The sequence below is a fragment of the Danaus plexippus genome, chromosome 8 (genome assembly GCF_018135715.1).
Source record: "Danaus plexippus chromosome 8, MEX_DaPlex, whole genome shotgun sequence".
Taxonomy (NCBI): domain Eukaryota; kingdom Metazoa; phylum Arthropoda; class Insecta; order Lepidoptera; family Nymphalidae; genus Danaus; species Danaus plexippus.
In genome coordinates this window covers 9,491,143-9,511,801 of record NC_083542.1, presented here as the reverse complement: position 1 = coordinate 9,511,801, position 20,659 = coordinate 9,491,143, and the positions used below count along the sequence as shown (strand labels likewise).

Here is a 20,659-nt window from a genome sequence, read left to right as displayed (position 1 = left end):
GCTGACGTATTGTTTTATTCAGAACAATTTATAATAAAATTTTATAATATGGAAATACATGTTTCACTGATACGTGAACCCTTTAAAACCTAATAGCCAACTCACACCTTTAATCCACTTAAACAAGTTACAAACCAAATGATGCAATAGTTACCAATTTTACAATATACCGCTCAGTTAGCACGTGTTTTATATCGTGACGCCACAGACAGACAGGATCCAGTTTTCCATTCTAGATACGTCGAATATAGCAGGATCGATATAGCTTTGTGTATCAAACTACCAACGCTCCGTGTGCAGTGTGACAGTGCAAGACTTGTTGTAAGGCGACTGTTATTAAGCTGTCTCGACAACTCGCCAAGTACCTGCCTACCTGCCTATTGCAATCGTAACAAAATTGTGGATTACTGTGGCGTGTATTTCAACCAATATTTTTCTATTTATATGTACTTAGAATGGGTTTCGAACTATTACTAAGTATTATATCTCGCACGCTGAAACCTTCACAAAAAGTTTCAGAAGTACGTATTATAATTATAACTCATTGTTACAATAAAATTTTAACAAATGAAGAAATTAAACACACACTTCATCCACGATTTATTTATGTAAAAATAAGAGATAAGAAATACGCTTAGTCCGAGTTGGCGTCGTCAGACTACAAACAGAGCGTTCGCAGTATTTGTATTATAAATCTTAAAACTATTATAATCGTGGTTTACTGAGGGAGAAACAGTGAAGGTTTTGTATAAAGTTTGGACAACTTATACTGTAGGTACTCACTTTAACACGTACTAATATATTGAAGCATTATATATTTATTAAATAATCTAACATGACGGTAATTTCTTTAGTTTCTTTTGTTACACGGATCCAATTTTTAAATTTATATTTTGAATCGAATATTTTGAGCAATATAAATATAATTTTTGATTTAAATAATTAAAATAATATATTCCCCACACTTGGGGTCGGATATGCAGCTTGTATTGTATGTTTTTAAATCTTAAGCGATTGTATCGAGTATTGCCGGCTTACATAGTGTTTGTACTTTGTAGCTACCGCTGTTGTTGACTAATAAAACCCTTAATATTAAGATGTCATAGTAATTGTTTTGTTTCTGCTGTCTTTTAAAGCAATGTAATAACTAAAAATACATGTCGGATAAATAATATATACATACATAAGCAGTATTGAGGACGGATTGCTACTTGTAATGAACTGATAGACCTGATGCTTTCATATAAAAATATGTTACTGTCATCGTCCCAGTTTATTTAAGTTTCTGTCTTTGTTTTTGAAAAACATGTTTTGTAAGAGACATTCAGAATGTACTCTTCTATATTTTTTCTACATATATGTATAACATTCAAGTAAACAAAACCTTGTGGTATTGACAGGAAAAAACTGGCCCAGAAAGTTATCAGGTATCGCCGTTATGCAATACATTATTATTAACAAGCAAAAAAATTGCAGTAACAAAACAAAATACTAAAAAGATAAGCAGCTAATTAATGTGGCTACATGCTCATATTATAATGGCCGTTATTTTAAAATAATTTTTAGGTTTATTTGGGGCAAGTTACACTTAACTCAGTGTGAGCTAGAAGGCTTATCGACTTATAGATTTTTCAGAAGATGAACCCTAAATGAAGTCCATTAGTTAATTAATACAAATAATATTTAAATTCACAAAATTTTAATAACAAATCGTACAAGACCAACAATTTTGTTTATAATGTCCGTCTAATGAGAGAAATTATTAGTCGGATCTAATCAGTCTTAAACCGATTCAAACCACTACAGTGTAGACATTAGGGTTATCAGTAACAGTTCGAGAATCGTCTCGCCCCACTTACAACTTGCTAACACTTACTTTAAAAATATTACTAATTAATATATTTCATGATTAATATAGCTCTTCATAATCCTACGTTTCCTCCAGTATTTCTTTTTAAGTAAAAAAGAATGAATCAGAATAAAAATGTATCTATGTAAATAGTAATTTTTTTTTTTTTTGGTTAAAGTCGTTCCATTCAGAACAGGCAAAGCAAAGCAAGCCACAAAGCCCATACAGCCAGAACAGTAAATAGTCAATTGAGGAACATAATGTACTTTTTTTTTAAGCTATGGCTTCATTCGCACTAGAATCGAGGAATATTTTACCAACGTCAACATTCTTATTTCGCGGAAAAAAATTCAATATTGTATTTAGAATTAATTATTTATACAACTGTTAATATTAAAGTGTTCTTGACAGATTTATTTGTATTTTGTAATAAATAAGATACAAAGGTAAAACAAAAACTATATATATATATCTAATTGCAAAACTCTGAAATATTAAAAAAAATACTTCACCAATATATAAAAGTAGTTTATATTTTGCATTGTTCCTTTGTAATTTATTTACTGCTTTTCAAAAAAAACAATTGGAATCTTACTGATGTAAAGTCAATAACTATGCAGATTAAATTAGAATAAAAATAGGTAAAAATTGGAAGTACCAATGTTCTTATATTATATATACAAACATAAAAAAAAATCGCAAAGATTTTTTTTTAGTTAGGTTTAAATGTTTATAATCTATGTGAAACGAACCTGTTCAGTTGTCAACTTCAAAATGAAACGTCAAATGTCAGTATTATCACTAGCTTAAATGTAAACAATAACAAAAACTTTAAAAGAATAGACATAATTAAAGCGGTAGTATACTTCTGCAAAATATGCCAGACAAGTTCAGTTCTAATTTATTATAATAAATATTATAGTGATCATGGATTTCGACGATCCGAGGCAGCCGCTATTGGGTAAGAACACTTATTTTTGGACGTCATTTATTGTATTCCTTTATATATTATATATGACAGTGGCGGACTAAGCTTTGCAGTTTATGTCATGCATTAAATTAAACAATTAAATTTTTCTGTCACTTTATAAACACCAATGTTAAGTTATTATTACACAATACTCTCAAATTTTTGAGTTGTTATCTGTTTCATGTGGCATAGGAAAGTTTTGTGGTCATATAACTTTTATTTAAGAATAAATTGTGAGTTACTTAACATATAAAGTGTTGATATATCATACACTTATAGTCAAACCTGGTTTGAAAAGATATCATGTTATTGTGGCACTACTGTATCATTCAAGTATTCCATGTTTTTAAGTTCCCTAGTTTCCTATTCTGTTCAACCTACTCATACGTTCTTTTCGATTGGTGAACACTGCTCTATCTTATCCATAAGTAACGTTCCAACTTCAGATAAATAAATAAATCAATTATTATTTCTTATTATCATCCTTATATAAAATATGTAGAGTACTCACTGTATACTAGTTGCTTTGTAAAATATTGATTTTATAAGAAGTTTTGGTGCTATGACCGCTTACTTGTGTCTTGACGCTAGTTACTTTATATTGTCTTTGATGTTCTTACAAGAAATATATTTTTTTCTTGCTTAACATTTCCATATTGAGTGAGGCCAAAAAAATTGTTGCTTTCAATATTTGTTCTAAACGTTGTACACCACATTAACTATATTTTTACAGTCTCTTTAAACTTGATAGTTGCGATGTCTGTTACTTCATCGTTGCATACTTATAGATAATATCTATAATAAGCTAAAGCGCTCCATGATTTGTAAGTGCTTAAAAATATATGTATTGATTTTCTTTGCAAATTTTTCCATTTTTAATTTTTTTTTTTTAAGTTTTACCAAAGATTGTATACATATTTATTAAATACCCGTGGGTGAGTTTTTGATAAATGTTTTGTTATGATAAGACTCTTATACTATAAACTTTTCATTTAATTTAATTTAAAATTGTCTTATGTATTTGTTTTGCTTTGCTTGGTGAATGACAGCTGAACAAATGAATGTGTAAATGGGATTGATTCATCTGACTGTAAAATTTTATGAAGACTTTTCATAATTTATTAAATCTATTCTTATTGTGTTTAAATGTCTCAGTGATACAAGCATTTACTGATGATCTTTTCGCTTGTCTGTAGTCAAAATTATTATAATTGGATACACTATTTTCATATATGTATAAATTATCATTAATTTAATCCTTAAAATAATATATATATATATATATATATATATATATATATAACCCATAAATGAATTTCCGACACGATAAGAAACTTAGTGTTTGTTTATACTATCCAAGATATAGCTTTAAGTGTATTTGTATGGCGGAATATGATATCTCAAAATGTATTAAGTCTCCAGAAGATAAATCTTGAGATAAAGTTACGATAAATAGATTAAATATACAATACGAGATAAGAGATGGGATAGATTAGTGAAATGGTGTGAAAATTAATTTATTATAACTATGGTTTTTCTCAATTTTTTTAATTAAATACTGCACGATTCCAATAGGTATTTGTCGATATTATTGATACTAGTAGTATCTTATGTAGACGTTTGATCAATGCAGCGCAGTCGCTGTCGTTGAGACGATCGTTGTGGGTATGGACTACTCTATTTCAAACTCACTTCTCTATGTAGCAAAACAAATACGGCTCTGGTTCAATTAGTTGTGTTAAGAAGCCAGTAAAAACTGCGACCAAAGTTACCATGGGAAATATTGTTTAATCGTCTCTACTAAGGTAAGGTTTTGGCAGTAGGTAGTATCTGTCGACTTCCTAACGGATTGCTTGAGAGATTTTGCAAGGATCGCTAGCCTTCTGTCAAGTAGACGCATAAATGATAGTGTCTCATTGCTATTTCCTACATTACCTATTTAACACACATATGAAATATTTTGCGGGTAGCATATTATCAAATAACCCACGTCACGTTGTGGAAAAAAAGCTGCAACTAACTTGTGTCTGATGTGCTCCCTGGTTGTGGTCAGTATAACTTGGTACATTTTAATCATAGCAAGTTTGTGCTCTCTCGTTGAAAAACCCCATTCACTGCAGTATCACACTTCCAGGAAATTCTCTTAACTATCTCAAAGAGTATTTCGAACCTTGGTATTCAATTTCCAGCGACTTTCAATCCCTGAGTCACTTAGCTGAAAAAGCCAAGTTGGCCATAAGAACTTCAAGAACACCATTTAACAAATATTTTAGCAGTTCAAGGAGCAAGTCTGATCGGACATGGAGTACTGCTCTTATCTCCAGGGTGGTACACCCTCATACCAACTTGTAATTTCTGTCTCCGTTTAAAAAACACCCTGTGTGTTCCTTCGCCTTTATAAAACTATTTAATAATCCTCCACATTCCTATCAGCATTGGCCTTTGGGGAGCCAAGGTATTTAGATGGAACAATAATGGTCAGGCACAGTGATGTTTTAGATCTATTTCCACCTGCAAACTCACGTACAGTCTAATAAATTTCCTGATAACGATTGCCCAAGGGACTACAATATAGGGTTTTTCAAGAGATCAGTGAACAGTGATTGAGGGGTCCGAAACGATAGTGATACTCCTAGCACATCAGATGGGTCGTAAGCCAATTTGCCACCTCACTCTTCTAAAGAAAAGTTTAGTACATTGCATAAATCTAGAAAATAAGGAAATGTATCAAAAAAATAAACTATTTTGACGTTTCTATGTACGAGATTATCAGTTGATGAGTTTTGTATGAGTTTTGTGTAAGCGTTGTCGTTTACTTGTAGCATTATTTAAGGTATGATTTTGTTGCCACACAGGAAATTACGGACGATTTCGACCCAAGCTATAAATATATCAAAAGTTCAACTGATGTAACAGATAATAATTTAAAATATCAAAAGAACTTACACCTCGCGAAGATAATTACATTTCTTATCATTATATATTCTATTAGGGTTGTCAGCGAGTCTCTTATCCGGCGTGTATTGACAACCTTAAGTGTCTGATTACGCAGTGCTTGCACTACCAGTATTACAAAACATTATATTAAGTACCTTGGACGAAGTCGCTGACAGTCGGAGGTGGAACTCCTGTGAGCTGTGTCCGATGTGTGCGATCTGATCATAATGACCTGTCTCATTGGTAATGATCATTTGATTGCGGTAGCTGTACACCGAACTAGACTAGTGTATACTGATCAATGTGTCTTTAATGTTTTATTTTTGTTACATTTTGTTATACACATAGTATTATAATAGTTAATTGTGGCAAGTAGTTTTTATAGAGTGCTTATGATCGTATATTTTATATAACAACTTAACCAGGTGTAAGAATGAGATAGAACATTGTGATACTAGTGATATAAGGAAAAAATCTATATTAATGAATGAAGATTGTATTTGTAGTAAAACAAGGCCATCGCTTAATTAATATTTACGTATATATTACCGCTTGCAGGCTGTCCTCCTCGTAGTAAGTGGCGCCGCGGGGTCAGTAGGATGTGTAACGTGGAGTCATGGAGACGAAGGGTTCCTATCACCATTTGGCTGCCTCAGTACAATCTGGAGAAGTTGCTGCGTGATGCCATCGCTGGTGAGTAGTGCAGTTAAAGTTTCTCGATGCATTTCTCGTGCGGTTTTCTTGATTTTTGAATATAAATTTTACCTTTTTTTTTAACAATTTTCGATTCTCTCGTGATGAGACGGACGATTCTATTTTTATGTTTCAAAAACGTTATGTAATTTTGTAAAATATTGCCACCTCGTTAAGATTTAGTTTTTCAAGTTATGTTTAGTTACGGTTTTGTTTTTGTGTTCGGTCCCGAGTTATTGAATTAAATCCTAGCGTTAAGATCTTAGAAGCAAGCAAATATTTCTTCTTCATAAGCAAGGCTGAAGTTAATTCACACGCATTCAGAGTAAGTTTGGTAACAGCGTGAGCAAACAAGACATTAAGGCTAAAGTGATGAATTTGTCTTAAATATATTTTGTATTATTTTAAAGCAATGTTTAAGATTTGAATCGTACAGTGAGTAGTCACTTTCAGCTAGTAGAGTCAGTACAGTCAGTCAGTCAGACAATCTTTTTGCTTACCATATTTTTCAAATTTAAGTTTGATATTGTGTGTGTTTTGTATGTGTGTTGATGAGCAGACAGTAGACAGTAGTAGGTTATTTTTCAATCCATGAAAATAAAATATTATAAGAAAATAAAGCATGTCTTGTACTAAGTACTATTTATTACTAGTTCGTTTATTTATCAGTTTACTTATTCATATCTTTTTTCATATTAAAGAATGTTAGATACTTTTATAATAAATAATCTTACATGACTTTTGTTATTTTCACAAATTTATTATACGTTAAAATTCACTTAATGGTTTTAAACTAAACTTCGATGAATATCAATTATTTCTAAAATAAGCCTAACGATCTAGAGATAAGTTTACCTCATTGCTAGTCACCAGTAGACACAAACATACATGCACATGATCCAAAAACATAAACTTCCCATTTTGGCTTGACCGCTGTGACCTAAGGGTCGGTTCACACTATCAACAATTATGTAGTTCCTGATAATTCATTAATAAATAATAAAATTAATAAACATGAATATAAACGTGTTCTACGAATATGATTTTTTTATTTTCCTTGTAAAATTAAATCTGAACCAGCAGACAGTGCTCAAGGAATGAGGTTTTCGTAAATCATTTAATACTATCTCTTTCATATAATCTGAACTTGTTAGATAATAAAGTGCAAGGCTAACGTTTAAAATGTTATAGCCCAGTCATATTAGGGCTTTCACCTCGGAATGAAAGATAATAAGCTGCAAATTGGTATGAACCTTTGTTTTGTCATTCTAAATGTTGTCTCAAAAGTCACAATCGTTATCGTGTCCGCGTCTCAAGATATTCAAGGTCAAAGGTCACAAAAATCGGTTTTTCGCGAATATCTGGCTTCCTATCGGTTAAATGAGATTTGCATTTATTATAAAAGTTGTAGGCTATAAAATTCCCTACAACTTTTGTTTTAACTTTTTTTTCATACGACCAACCGTTTTGAAGGTAGAGCGCGAAGAGTGCACATCGTACAGTCATATACGGCCTAATGCAAAAAGGAAAAAAAAACTGTTACTAGAGCATTGGAAAAAATTCCTGATTTAGATAAACTGGTGGAAGTATTTCAACAAGAAAACTGCCCAAAACAAACATTATTAGAAAATGGAGTGCTCATCTTGTTGGCATTTTATAATGCTCCAAAATCTGAGGACAACATTGATCATTTCCGCTACACGCAATTCATCAAATTTACAAAACTAAATAAACCTGTACAACTGTCAACACTTCCACCAACAAGTGTAGCAGCTCATCAACACATAAAACGTGTCTACTACCAGATTCAAACGTGGTTAAGGAAGGACTTAGAACCTCAAGAATGGGGCTGGATGCTTGAAAATGAAATCCTGGAGCCCATACGAACGTTATTACCTCCAGCACCAGCCGAACTACTAAACGTAATATTTTGCAATTGCAAAAATGGTTGTGGTTCCCGCTGTGGATGCAGAAAATCAGGGCTACAATGTTCTTTAGCTTGCGGCCAGTGCAACGGACAAGCTTGCCTCAACGCTTCACTGTATCCAAGTAATCCCGATGAAGAAAATACATATGATCCCGATATTCTGGAAGGTTTGGAGATGAACATGACAGATAATGAGGATGATGACAATGAATCGAACATTTTTGAGCGACAAGAAGAAGAAGACGACGAACAAGAAGAAGATAATTAGCTTCCATTTCCAATTTCATTACAATTAAAATCAACAAAGATACTTTTGATATTTGAACTCACATTTTGATAAATGTATATTATGCCGTATTTAATAATAAATAAAATATGTGTAAAATATATACTCTTACTATCATTTTAACTTAAAATAAAACTAAAATATATAATCCAGAATTAATAATATTTTATACTTAAATAGTTAAATATGAATAATTATATATAAATAATCAAGTTACTTACTTTAATTAAATATAAATAATTAATAGTTAGTACATAAATAATAGGCATTGTTTAATATTTATAATTTCCAAGTAAATAATTGACTTTATAACGTACTGATAACCATAACTCACGCTTGACCTTGCATTAAGCCGTATATGACTGTACGATGTGCACTCTTCGCGCTCTACCTTCAAAACGGTTGGTCGTATGAAAAAAAAGTTAAAACAAAAGTTGTAGGGAATTTTATAGCCTACAACTTTTATAATAAATGCAAATCTCATTTAACCGATAGGAAGCCAGATATTCGCGAAAAACCGATTTTTGTGACCTTTGACCTTGAATATCTTGAGACGCGGACACGATAACGATTGTGACTTTTGAGACAACATTTAGAATGACAAAACAAAGGTTCATACCAATTTGCAGCTTATTATCTTTCATTCCGAGGTTGACCCCTTTTTTTACCTAATATGACTGGGCTATATATCTTAGTTCTCTAGAGTACAGTTTATGAGCTCATCATCAGTGCGTGTTGAAATTAATAATTTTTTAATTTATCAAAACACGAAAGAATCTGTCGCGGGTAACAAACAAGGTTCTAATTTAAAATTACAGATAAATGGTTTGTAACATTGAAGTAAAATGAAATAATTTACAAACAATATAGAGAGTATATCAAACCGTGATATGAATAAAAAATATAAATAAACATATATGTTATCTGCAGATACACGCTGGATCGAAACATACTGTAAATATATATTTATATCTTATACGATTATCACTCGTAACACTACACGTTACATCAACGGAATTTCAACGGTGGGTATGATAAAAAATACGTCATTACTAATAAAAAAAATATAGTGACGTCAACGTAACATGTTGAAGAATATATATAAGTATATAATCGTAATAGTGTACTCGCTATCATTTTTTCACTATCCACTTTTCTTTTATTTTTCGTCAGCTGAAACCGTATATTATATATTTTAAATATAGTTTATCAAGTTGCACTCATAACTACACCTTTATTATTATAAACTCAGCAGTGAAATAAATTTAATTAAAAATAAACTTTAATTTTCGTTGAGCCATCACTGATTAGTTCAGGGTCCATCAATGCTAACATTTACATAAGAAGTTTGTAAGACACCGGCTAAGTTTTATTTAGCGTCACAAAACCGAGTTGCCGATTTTCATGAGTAAGTGAGGTATATCCTAAGCGCTTCGCATGTAAGGCAAGCAGGATATTTTAGTCTCTTATCTAAATTTAAGATTATTTTTACGGTCAGAGGGGCTTTAACGGGAGTATTAGCAATATGGTGAGCACTTCTCCCTCTCAGCACATTATAATATTATAACAACCCAAACTTGTTATAAAATTTCAATGTTAGGCTAATTTTCATGTGAAAATTAACGAAATATTAATTTTCCACTTCTCTAACAGACAGGTAGGAAAATGATTTTTGGTATTTTAACAAAATATTTTCCTCCCGTAGTTATGTCTTCATAGCTCAATATGAAATTACGGCAATGTAACTGAAATGTCTCATTGTAGCAGTTCAGAGAGCTGATGAAGCGCTTGGCCTCCAAATCCGCGGGGCCCGTAGCATTTGCTACTCTTGCTACATGGCTAATCTGGCACTTATATGACTAACAAATATCACCTCGTTTTCAATATCTCTTCGTACGAAATGATACGCTCGTTTTTGTCATTATTCTTTTGGAATTTTCTTTCTAAGGGTTTTCTTCTAAATTTGTATTATATATGCTCTGCGGCATCAACAGAAGATTCATTATCTTGTCTAGCACTTAAAGATGTTGTTAGTAAATCTTCATTCCCATCGCAACTTTACAACCACTGACTGTCGTTTGTATTTATTAGGCATCTAAGACAAATGCAAAAACCATTTTATTATAAAATAGGATATAGTTTCTGTACCCGGTATAAGACGGCATAAGATCCATCTTACACCGACTAACTAAGATGGCCAATCTTTCATTTTCGTTCGGCAGAGATGGCCACACCTAAAACATAAACAAGTCGCAACACGATGAGACTAATTATGAGGCTAGGAAAATTTTTGACTCGTATACTTTTGGAACCGAACTAAAAATAACCACTATTTTAGAAAACTTATATCACGACAACCTAAAACAAAAAACCTTTAAAAATATTTCTACAACACAAAACAAATAATAAAAATTTTACTTACTTTTACATTCTTTTCCACTAAAAAATTGCACTTTGCTGTTACGCATGTCACAAAGTAAACTGGGCCATCTCTCCCGGAATTACCCTAATTATATCTATGAGTTACTTTATCTGGATAGACAGTGGGTGGACAGTGAATAATCTCTGACAATAATTTTCAGGTATAACGGTGGGTCTAACGTCAATACCGCAAGGGATAGCGTACGCCATTGTAGCAGGACTTCCGCCACAGGTCAGATAACATACTTTAACTACTCGTTTATTAGGTGATGTCCTGGATGCATTAAAAGCACAAGCGGCAATTCTTCGTATTGTAGAATAATTAATAATAGGTTGATAGAATAGTGAGATTAAAACTTGAAAGGAGATTATCGTATGCAATATTCTTGATATGTTTTCTGCCATCGTTGAACTTGTCCGCCTTGCCATATATTTGTTTCGCAATAAGGAATTTCTAAACTTCTTATTACAAGTGTTGTCATAATATGAAAATGATTATTCTTTACTGGTCTAATTGCAGGTGGGCCTGTACTCCAGTATATTCCCTGGCGTCATGTACGCTGTATTCGGCAGCTGTAAGCAGGTGACTGTTGGCCCGACGGCCATATTGGCAGCGTTATTGACCAAGTACGTAGCACAATCAGAAGATTTTGCGTACTTGGCATCCTTTTTGACTGGCTGTGTTATATTACTACTTGGTGTTTTGCAATTAGGTATGTTAGTGTGGGTACACAAACAATTTCTACTAATCTATATAGGGAACAAACGTTATGGACGTTATGGTGTCCTTGTCCGGGAGTTATAGGGGCGCGGGGTTTTGTCCACGGTACAGACCAGGCAATTCGTGAGATATGGGACGTCATACCGGTTTTTACGTATAATTTGTCATTCGGAACAAACTTTCAGAAAATATGTCATGTTGGCAGTATTTCTCCACTCTTACGCGGAATATTCACTAAATAGATATATCCACGTCTTATTTCATTTTATTTTCTTGCAAATCGGAGTAGAAATTTATTTGTAATAATTACTGTTCGACGCGGTCCCGGACTGGTCCGACGCGATGTAGGGCTGGGTGATAAAGCAGACTTACACTACTTGGGTGTTTGTTTTCAGCAATTCGTAAATTTTGTATTTCTTGAAATAAATCTTACCTATGACTTCAAATATTTTCTGCCTGACTGGTGTAGCAGCATATTCTCCCTTCCAAGGGAACTTGGCTCGCTGATTAACGATTGTTTCTTCTGGGTACGTTTCGTTCGAGGAGTTAAGCACTATAATAAATATATTGAGTTCGTTAAAGTCATTGAACCTTTGTAAGAATTTAACTGTGGCCTGGTTCATTTGATCAACATAGTTGAATACCTTTAAGTTTGAATTTAAGAAAGTAAGTCGCGCAGCAAAAACGAAAAAAAAAAAACAAATATAAGGCCACCTCTGAATAATGCAATAAACATATTGCCTCAGCAAATATAGGGACTGCTCCGTCCCTGCACAGTACATATCTTTTATCATCTTTGGAAACATAGAAGTTTTATTATAGACATTACACGCTGTTATCTAGCGAGCATGAGATATATTTTCTCCGATAGTAAACCAGAAAGTCTGCTTGTCAGTCTTGTCTGACCTAGCACAAAGCAAATTATCCAAAGTTAGAGGAAACCCCTCATTTAGAAAGTCATAAGCAGTTTATATTTCATAGTACGTACGGAACGGTAAGCGAACCTAGTCAATAGAGTTTTTCCTTTTCCAGGTTTCCTTTTAGATTTCATATCAAAGCCAGTTATAAGCGGGTTCACTGCGGCCGCCGCCTTGCAGATATCAGCTTCACAATTAAAATCATTGTTCAACACGACCGGTGAGTGCGTATATTTTTGTGTAACACATCGTAATGTATATTTAAATTAAATTCAAGTATTATAAAAACTTTTATTTTGATTTTTTTTGGTAACATTAAGAAAAGCTTTCATAACTAATGTATTAAGTAATTTTGTTTTATAATTAATTTCCAGGTAGTTCTGGTGGGACGTTTATAAAGGCTGTTATAAATTTCTTCTCAAATATAAAATCTGTTCAGCTGTGGGACACCTTACTAGGCGTCCTCACCATCGTATCTCTGTTTCTTCTTAAAGTGAGTACGTATTCACAGTTGTCACATCGAGTCAATATTTTCTTTTGTACATATTTTCTTACAGTTTGTCATGTTTAGACGGTAGCTGTTTCTAAGTTCCTTATAAATGTTGTCAGTACTAATGAAAGACAATGTTTTGGATGGGTTAAATAAGCACTTATATTATATATACCATTGGTTCCCATGTTTTTTATACTGTCGGTAACAAAAGTGCTACCAGATATTATCAGTACCCGTTATATGTTTGACGAGATGCTATCAAAAATTATTATACGGGTGACAAAAATGAATTTGAATTAAGAATCACACGGTTGTAATTTTTTTACAATATTGAACCTTACTGCTTTTATAATAAAGTCGCCTGTCACCCACAGTGCTGCTCCCCCTCCTCCCCCCTCTCGTATTGTGCCACGTGTCGCGTGCACTCGGTCCGCGCTCGTAACGCCGTAGTCGTGTTCGCGGCTACGGCCGTGGCGTACTTGTTCTACATCTACGGCATGACGCCGTTCAAACTAACCGGTAAGACCCTCGTGCCATAGACACGTATTACGTTAAACGTTTCTGACTGGATTTTGATGAAACCTTCTTGCAACGTAGGGGAGAGTTTCGAATATTATACTGGCTGTAACTTATCCCGGAATAACCAGTAGTTCCCGGATCAAGACGACAATTATATTTCATTTAAAGTTACATTACACAGACTGTAGATGGCGCAGACGGACCGACAGAATATTTATCTTTTTTATGCCTACTATTTTTTACGTCTGAACCTTATTCGAAAATATCAAAGGATGAAGTCGCGGGTAGAAACTAGTAAAATATATTTATATATTCAGAATATTGACAATATGATTTTTTGCAGGTAAAATAGAGGGTGGTTTGCCTAAATTCAGTCTACCTCCATTCCAGACTGTAGTAAATAATAATACTATTGGTTTTGATAAAATGTTGGATGTCTTAGGCCCGGAAGGTCTCGTGATGCCGCTAGTAGCTATACTGGAGAGTATCGCTATTGCTAAAGCCTTCGGTGAGTATGGCGTGGCCAGATTTCCCCGTAGGATTAATGAATTTCCTTGGGGAAAACTATCACAAAACTGTGTTACTGGTAAAAATGCGTAAAGACTTTGTAGGATGAAGTAACTATCAAAGGTCCTGGCAATCCTCGATCGTTTCATTGCTATCCACGTGTGAATGTGTTTGTCCGCCAGACTCTGTACTGTAATACGTTGGGTTGAGATTCATATATTTAGTTTCTTAACAGCTTTTCGATGGTTTCATGGATACAGACTGTCAAGTCAATGTATGACGGATATAAATAAACCTTTTTTTTAACGTGAATGTAGTATGTATATGTGTCTGTACTAAGTAATATTCCGTCCTGTATCGCTGCGCGGAGACGTAACAGATATGATTGTATCTCAGCCGGCACAGCATCAGTGGACGTCACGCAGGAGATGGTAGCTGTGGGTATGTGTAACATAGTGTCGTCGTTCGCGCAGAGCATGCCGGCCACGGGCTCCTTCACACGGACCGCCCTCAACCACGCCAGCGGGGTCATGACGCCAGCCGGCTCCCTGTTTAAAGGTCAGCCGGTTTATGTGACACGCCCGCACTGTTAGCTAAGTCGATGCCTCGTTATTGCTTCAAAATCCATATACAAACTGTTTGTATATATTACAGTTTTCTCTCAATATTTCCAGCGGCGTTAGTGTTACTGTCAGTGACGTACTTGTCCGAGGCGTTCCGCTTCATCCCTCGCTCGACCCTGGCCGGCATCATCATGGTGGCGATGGTGTCCATCGTCGACTTCTCTATTCTACCGCCACTATGGAGACACAGCAGTAAGTGGGCTCGCCCGAGGTCTGTATGGAGACGGGTAGTGGGATGGTGCGAACTAAAGGTTTGTCCGGGAAATTCCTACTGTATGAAATAGTTAATATCAAATGACACAGAATGCATCTATACTATTCTATAGACTGGCGTATGCGTAAAAATATTACTTAAAGTACATATTCTTTCTTGGTTGGTCCCTATTTGCGAGTGTCTTAATGAGACTATTTTTCTAAATAAATTAGTAACGGAGGATGAAAAATTATTAATTTATAGAAAAATCTATGTTTCAAAAATGTTTGGGGGAAGAGTGGTGTAACAAATAATCACCCCAAAAATCCGGCCTCTGTCGATGACCTGTGTCTGGTGGGATTAAGAAGGGATTTTCTATAATTTAACAAACAACGGAGCAGTAGATTCAGAAAAGTATTGCTCGGAATGAGATGAGTTGAACAGAAGCCGAACCAGAATGAAAAATTGATAGAGCATAGGGACTGGAGGTCGGTGCATCAGACGACTCGACCGGCGTTGCTTGACCCGGCTCGGGATGTTAATCCATTCAGTATCAGGGACCACGCTCACCAGACCTAACGTTTTCAGATTTCCATTTATTCCGACTGGCGCAAACACCTTCATACAAAAAAAAAACAGCTCTTTGTCCGTGATGATTAACATTTAAATTTTTTACCGAAGTTACGTAGGGTGGCAACCGGAGGCTCCGGGAACACTACGACACTTACTTATATGTATATTTTAATAAGAATGACATATTAAAACTTATAGCCTACACCTCAGACTACATGATTGCTCCGATCTAAGCATAGCCATGCCATTCCATAGCGTGTGTGGTGTCAGGAGTCTCCTGGTTCACGCGGCGCGGCGTTGGTTCCGCGGAGTCAGCGGCGTCACTCGTTATATGATATCTTATCCATACAGCGATGTTCCCCGGCGATGTTCATTTATTTTATGATATGTAGCGCGTACGCAACACCGAAACCCTTACGTGTTCTTAAATGATGACAAAATGTCGAAAGGTTGGACTTAAACTCAGCTTAACTTAACTTAATGCGTTTAAGTTGTCCTTCTGAATTTTCATAAATACAAAAGACGATATGATTATGATACTAACTCACCCGGTGTTTTGTCTTTTTTATATGGCAATTATTTGTAATTTTTTTTTTATGGTAAGTAATATCAAAAATTTGATATAATTCTCTTCCCGTAGAGTCGGAACTGTTCGTGTGGTTTCTGACCGTCGTGGTGGGTGTGACAGCCGGTCTGGAGTACGGGATAGCGGCGGGCGCGGCGGGTGACGCTCTAAGAGTGCTGTACTCCGCCTCCCGACCGCGGCTGGTAACTAAACAGTTCAAGGTCAGTTTTGATATAAAAATAATACATAAGAGTATAATGTCTTTTCTTTATTGTTATTTACTTAAACTCTTTATATAACACTAAGTGCAAGCGACGCTATCTAAATAATAAAACAAATGTTTTTTTGCAATGTATGACTTGTGTAGATTTTTTTACGTAAATTCATTTTAATACATGTATTATAAATGCTAAATGTTTTTTTTCTGATCACTCCCCACTGACCCAAGGATATGCTCCGTGACTGACTTTATGAGTCTCCATATAGATTTGAGTGCAAATAATTATTTTAATAGAAGTATGTATACTGTGTATGTTATATTCATGTATAGTATATCAGGTGTGTGGTGTCCAGGTAGGCGCGGTGGATGTGGCGCTGGTGTCTCTACCGGAAGTTGTTTGTTACGCGAGTGTGGAGCACGTGGGGAGAGTACTGAGGACCGTCCGCGGACACGTTGTTGTATTGGACGGAAGGACCAACATACACGCGGATATAGGAGTTATAGAGGTTAGTGTTATATATGGGAACAGTGTTAGACGAGCTCATGGAGTGTGGGAGATAAGGCTTAGTTTCTGAGGTGAAACTTCCTGTGCGATTAGCAACGAGGTTGCGTTAGACGTTTAACGCTCCTGGGGGGGGGGGAGGGGGGGAGAGAAAGAGACAGAGAGAGGGAATGCGTGGCGCTCGAACGCATGCGGGCAATCATTGTGACTTATAAGTAATGTTAGCAAAGTTTGTCTTAAAGAAACTTAAAAATTCTTTAAAAATCTTTTTCTACTCCTTCCTGCTTTCATTCTAACATTATGAAAATTCACTTCTTCCGCGCGGGGGGGACTCCACGCACTATATTTTTTTAATTTACTAGTTACTGAACGTGATTTCGTCCGCATAGACTTGGGTGTTAGTAATAGGCTTAAGAAATAAATATACATAGTACCTATTACCGAGGAGGCCACCTTTCCGATACGTGAGTTCATCAGAATACGATAGTTGTACCTCTATGCCGCAGGAATTGAAAGCAAATTAGGAATATATTATCGACCACATGTTGTGCTCGGGTCTGAACTATAGTACTGTAAAAGTTTCATCCAAATCCGTTCAGCGGGCGTAGCATGAGCGGCCAACGAACAGATATAGATTTTAACCCCTTTTTTAAGAGAACAATTTATTTAGTGGCAAACTTCTATTGAATATGAATTATACAAAAATAGGTACGTTAAAAATCTAGTAGCGTTTCTTTGAGTCATCAAACTCAGCAATAGAATGCTCATGGGATTTCCCTCCAAGCTGCTCAAGGAGTTCACCCTCAGACCACACGGGGCGGGGCGTCTAGTTGGATGAATTTAATATTTAATTGCATGCATCTTTAGATATCGCATCGGTTTACTGAAACGTAGTTGCAAAATGTTCAATAATAGTTAAAATTAACCTGTTCGTTCACTGACTGTTAAACACATAACACTCGGCAGTCGTTTTTAAAAACTACCCTCGTATAGTTTCTATACACATTTTCATAGTAGTTTAACTCTGCAAGTTTTTTTTGTATATAATATAGTTTAGGTATTGTATGTGAGTGTGAAGGTTAATGTTCTCAGACCGTGAACTCTGTGATCTCTGACGCCGAGGGTGGAAAGCGTCGTTTTCTTCTGTGGTGTGTTGAGGAAGGTCACGGCTTCGACGGAATCAACGCGACCCTCGTCACCGGAGATGACCTCCAACGAATAGTCACAGAGCACTGTATGTATACAACCTGTTATTTATTGAAGTTTTACTGATATAGTCCGCGGGGTTTGAGCTGGGCTTTGCGTTTGTGTGAGTGAAGGTAAAAGTAGAGTCAGACTAAAAAGTTTTAGATTTTAATTTTATAATTAGATACATAACATAAGTGGGAGGACTGTTCCAGATTTAAAATAAAACAATCAAAGCTTGTTAAAGGCCAGGTGTATATATTATATAAAGAGAAATAACTTCTTTATGTATTCAAAATGTTAAAAAAATTAAACGAATTCTTCGTCACTTTATATTTTATTGTCAATAATTTCTTTAAAATGACTATATAAATTACACAAAATTTCTTTTACTTAATTATTTAAAGGTTTAAGTACTCTTCGTTGCTTTTTGTTTGAATCCATTTCAGGAATGAATAGAATACAAAATTTAAATATTAAGTACTAAACAACGTCGCTCTGCTACCAGTACTGAGGGTGAGGCGCGGGAGGCGCGACGCCGGGCCGAGTGAAACCAGTTTAAACCGGTGCAAACCCGGCGAGCGCGGGGCGCGCACCAGTTGACAGCACACCTACACTCTCTTTGTACACTCACACACGCAAAGCGCAGCTAAACCCCGCGGACTGTATCTGTGTTGGATATATGATGTACAGCAGTCATTACAGGCAGACGTAATATAATATGTGAGGAGTCAGAACGCGGCGTGTGATAACTTTGTTCCATGCATGTAAGCACTGAGCAGGCAGGGACAGACGCGTCGTATTTATAATGTTTTGTTGTTATGAAGTTTATTTATATTTAAAACATAAACATAAGACATATGTATGTCTTACTCCATTTCACATCGCCGCTGAAAACTCTTAATTTCGATGAAACATTCCGTTTATTGAAGATGATATTTTTTTGTACCAAAAATCCTGAATACAGTAATCCCCCCTATTACACGGTATATTTGTTCCGCGTTATAGGAAAACGCGTTGTACGAAAATTCTCGTAAAACGCGCTCGTATGACCTCGTATAACACGTTATATACAAATGATTCACGTTTAACTTTTCTTGTTAAAGAGGGTTTAAATCGAATATTAAGGAAAAACTATGTTATGAACGAAATATATGCGTTTTATTAAAATCAAACCAAGAACAATTTCAATAAAAAACTTATACATATGTAATTGAAAAACAGGTAATTTCAAATAAATCAAATAGTTCCAAAAACAGTTTTATTACATATTTATTCGCTGTCGAAGTTGTCTGAAATAACGTTCCACCGACATCTTTTTTTAACGGAATGTTCAAAGGTTTCACCTTTCGAATTTTTATTATATTCTTTACTTAAGAGCAGATTTTCTTGTTCGTCTTGGAATCCCCGAGTTAAATGAGGAAAATCACGTGGGGAATCCCCGTGTTATATGGGGGAAAACACGTGTTATACGAGGGACATGAAATCGCGTTACATGAAAACGCGTTATAAGAGTACCGTGTTATAGGGGGGATTACTGTATTATGTTCCTTTACCCATCGAAACTACCGCTATAGCGTGCCTATAACTATAGGTACCTACTTACATAGGTACAGACGAAAAACGTAACCTTCATCTTATCGCAGTCGGGTAAAATATATAAATTCGTGAAAAATGTGAAAATGCTTTAACTTCTTTTCTTTCATATTTATCTATTTTATAATTTAAACCATATCACTGTCTGTTCAGTCATGTCTTTTTGCAGGTGTTGATAACAGAAGAGTATCTTCACTAAGCGGTGTGAGCTGACCATGAATTTTCCTTTGACTTATATCAGCTTGTCGGCCATATATATATATTTATATATACATTATAGGTTATTTTTATATACGTATGTTGAAAATGACATATATTTTATACGACATATCATTTAATTAAAATAAATGTAAGGAATGTTATGACATTGTGCAATAAAAAGTACAGATCAAGATGTTTTTATCTATTTTTCACGAAACTAACATACCCTTAATTACGCCATTAACCAGCCAAAACTCTGGAACGACACACCACTCGCAGTCAAAAAATTAATGACCAACATAGTGGCGGCAACGATTTTAACGGGGGCTTTCAAAGGTGAAGATGTCCTCGTTTCCCGACTTCCCGCGATCCCGACTTGATTGCCGTTCGCAGTCACGATTGACAAAGCTCGAGGTCAACCTTTAGAACCGCGTGGTCTGATGAGGACGCGGATTGCTGTTCACATGGACGATTAAACTTCAATAAACCATTTGCTGACTTTTGTTGTTCACAGCGAAGCGTGGCAGGGCGTAGCTGGTACATATAGGGTTTTCCATTAAGGGCGCTTGATCTTTGAAATGCAAAAAAAAATACATGTAGGAAAGATATTTGCGAAATTTTTTTTTATTTGGAAGGTCTATCGACCCCATCATGTATGGAATATGACATCATTCAAATGACCGCCACGGCTTCGGTTGGTGGCGCGCACACGAAAGGTCCAATTTTCGATGACTCTGGCGCACAAATCGGGCTGTATTTGA

General features: G+C 35.2%; 1 protein-coding gene across 4 annotated transcripts; it reads left to right on the top strand.

Moving 5' to 3' along the window:
* Nucleotides 1–2,639: 2,639 nt before the first annotated feature.
* LOC116772341 (sodium-independent sulfate anion transporter-like) lies at nt 2,640–20,089 on the top strand. 4 transcript variants are annotated; one of them, XM_061521161.1, is made up of 14 exons: nt 2,640–2,810; nt 6,315–6,449; nt 11,245–11,315; nt 11,604–11,796; nt 12,837–12,941; nt 13,096–13,214; nt 13,589–13,733; nt 14,077–14,241; nt 14,637–14,798; nt 14,915–15,055; nt 16,270–16,415; nt 16,753–16,920; nt 18,009–18,150; nt 19,867–20,089. In XM_061521161.1, the coding sequence occupies exons 1-14, from the start codon at nt 2,777–2,779 to the stop codon at nt 19,908–19,910; spliced, it is 1,770 nt and encodes a 589-aa protein (XP_061377145.1). In that variant the 5' UTR covers nt 2,640–2,776; the 3' UTR covers nt 19,911–20,089. The 4 variants fall into 4 exon arrangements, with proteins under 4 accessions (XP_061377145.1, XP_061377144.1, XP_032520390.2 ...); XM_061521160.1 differs by lacking the exon at nt 2,640–2,810 and adding an exon at nt 2,906–3,052; XM_032664499.2 differs by lacking the exon at nt 2,640–2,810 and adding an exon at nt 2,908–3,052 and having other exon boundaries at nt 16,768–16,920.
* Nucleotides 20,090–20,659: the final 570 nt, after the last annotated feature.

Excerpts from the sequence above, each read along its gene's own strand:
- LOC116772341 (XM_061521160.1), top strand. The coding sequence starts at position 3,001 with ATGTGGCATAGGAAAGTTTTGTGGTCATATAACTTTTATTTAAGAATA. Across the intron at positions 12,942-13,095 it reads ATCATTGTTCAACACGACCG|GTAGTTCTGGTGGGACGTTT; the intron begins GTGAGTGCGTAT and ends ATTAATTTCCAG. Across the intron at positions 14,799-14,914 it reads AGCCGGCTCCCTGTTTAAAG|CGGCGTTAGTGTTACTGTCA; the intron begins GTCAGCCGGTTT and ends CAATATTTCCAG.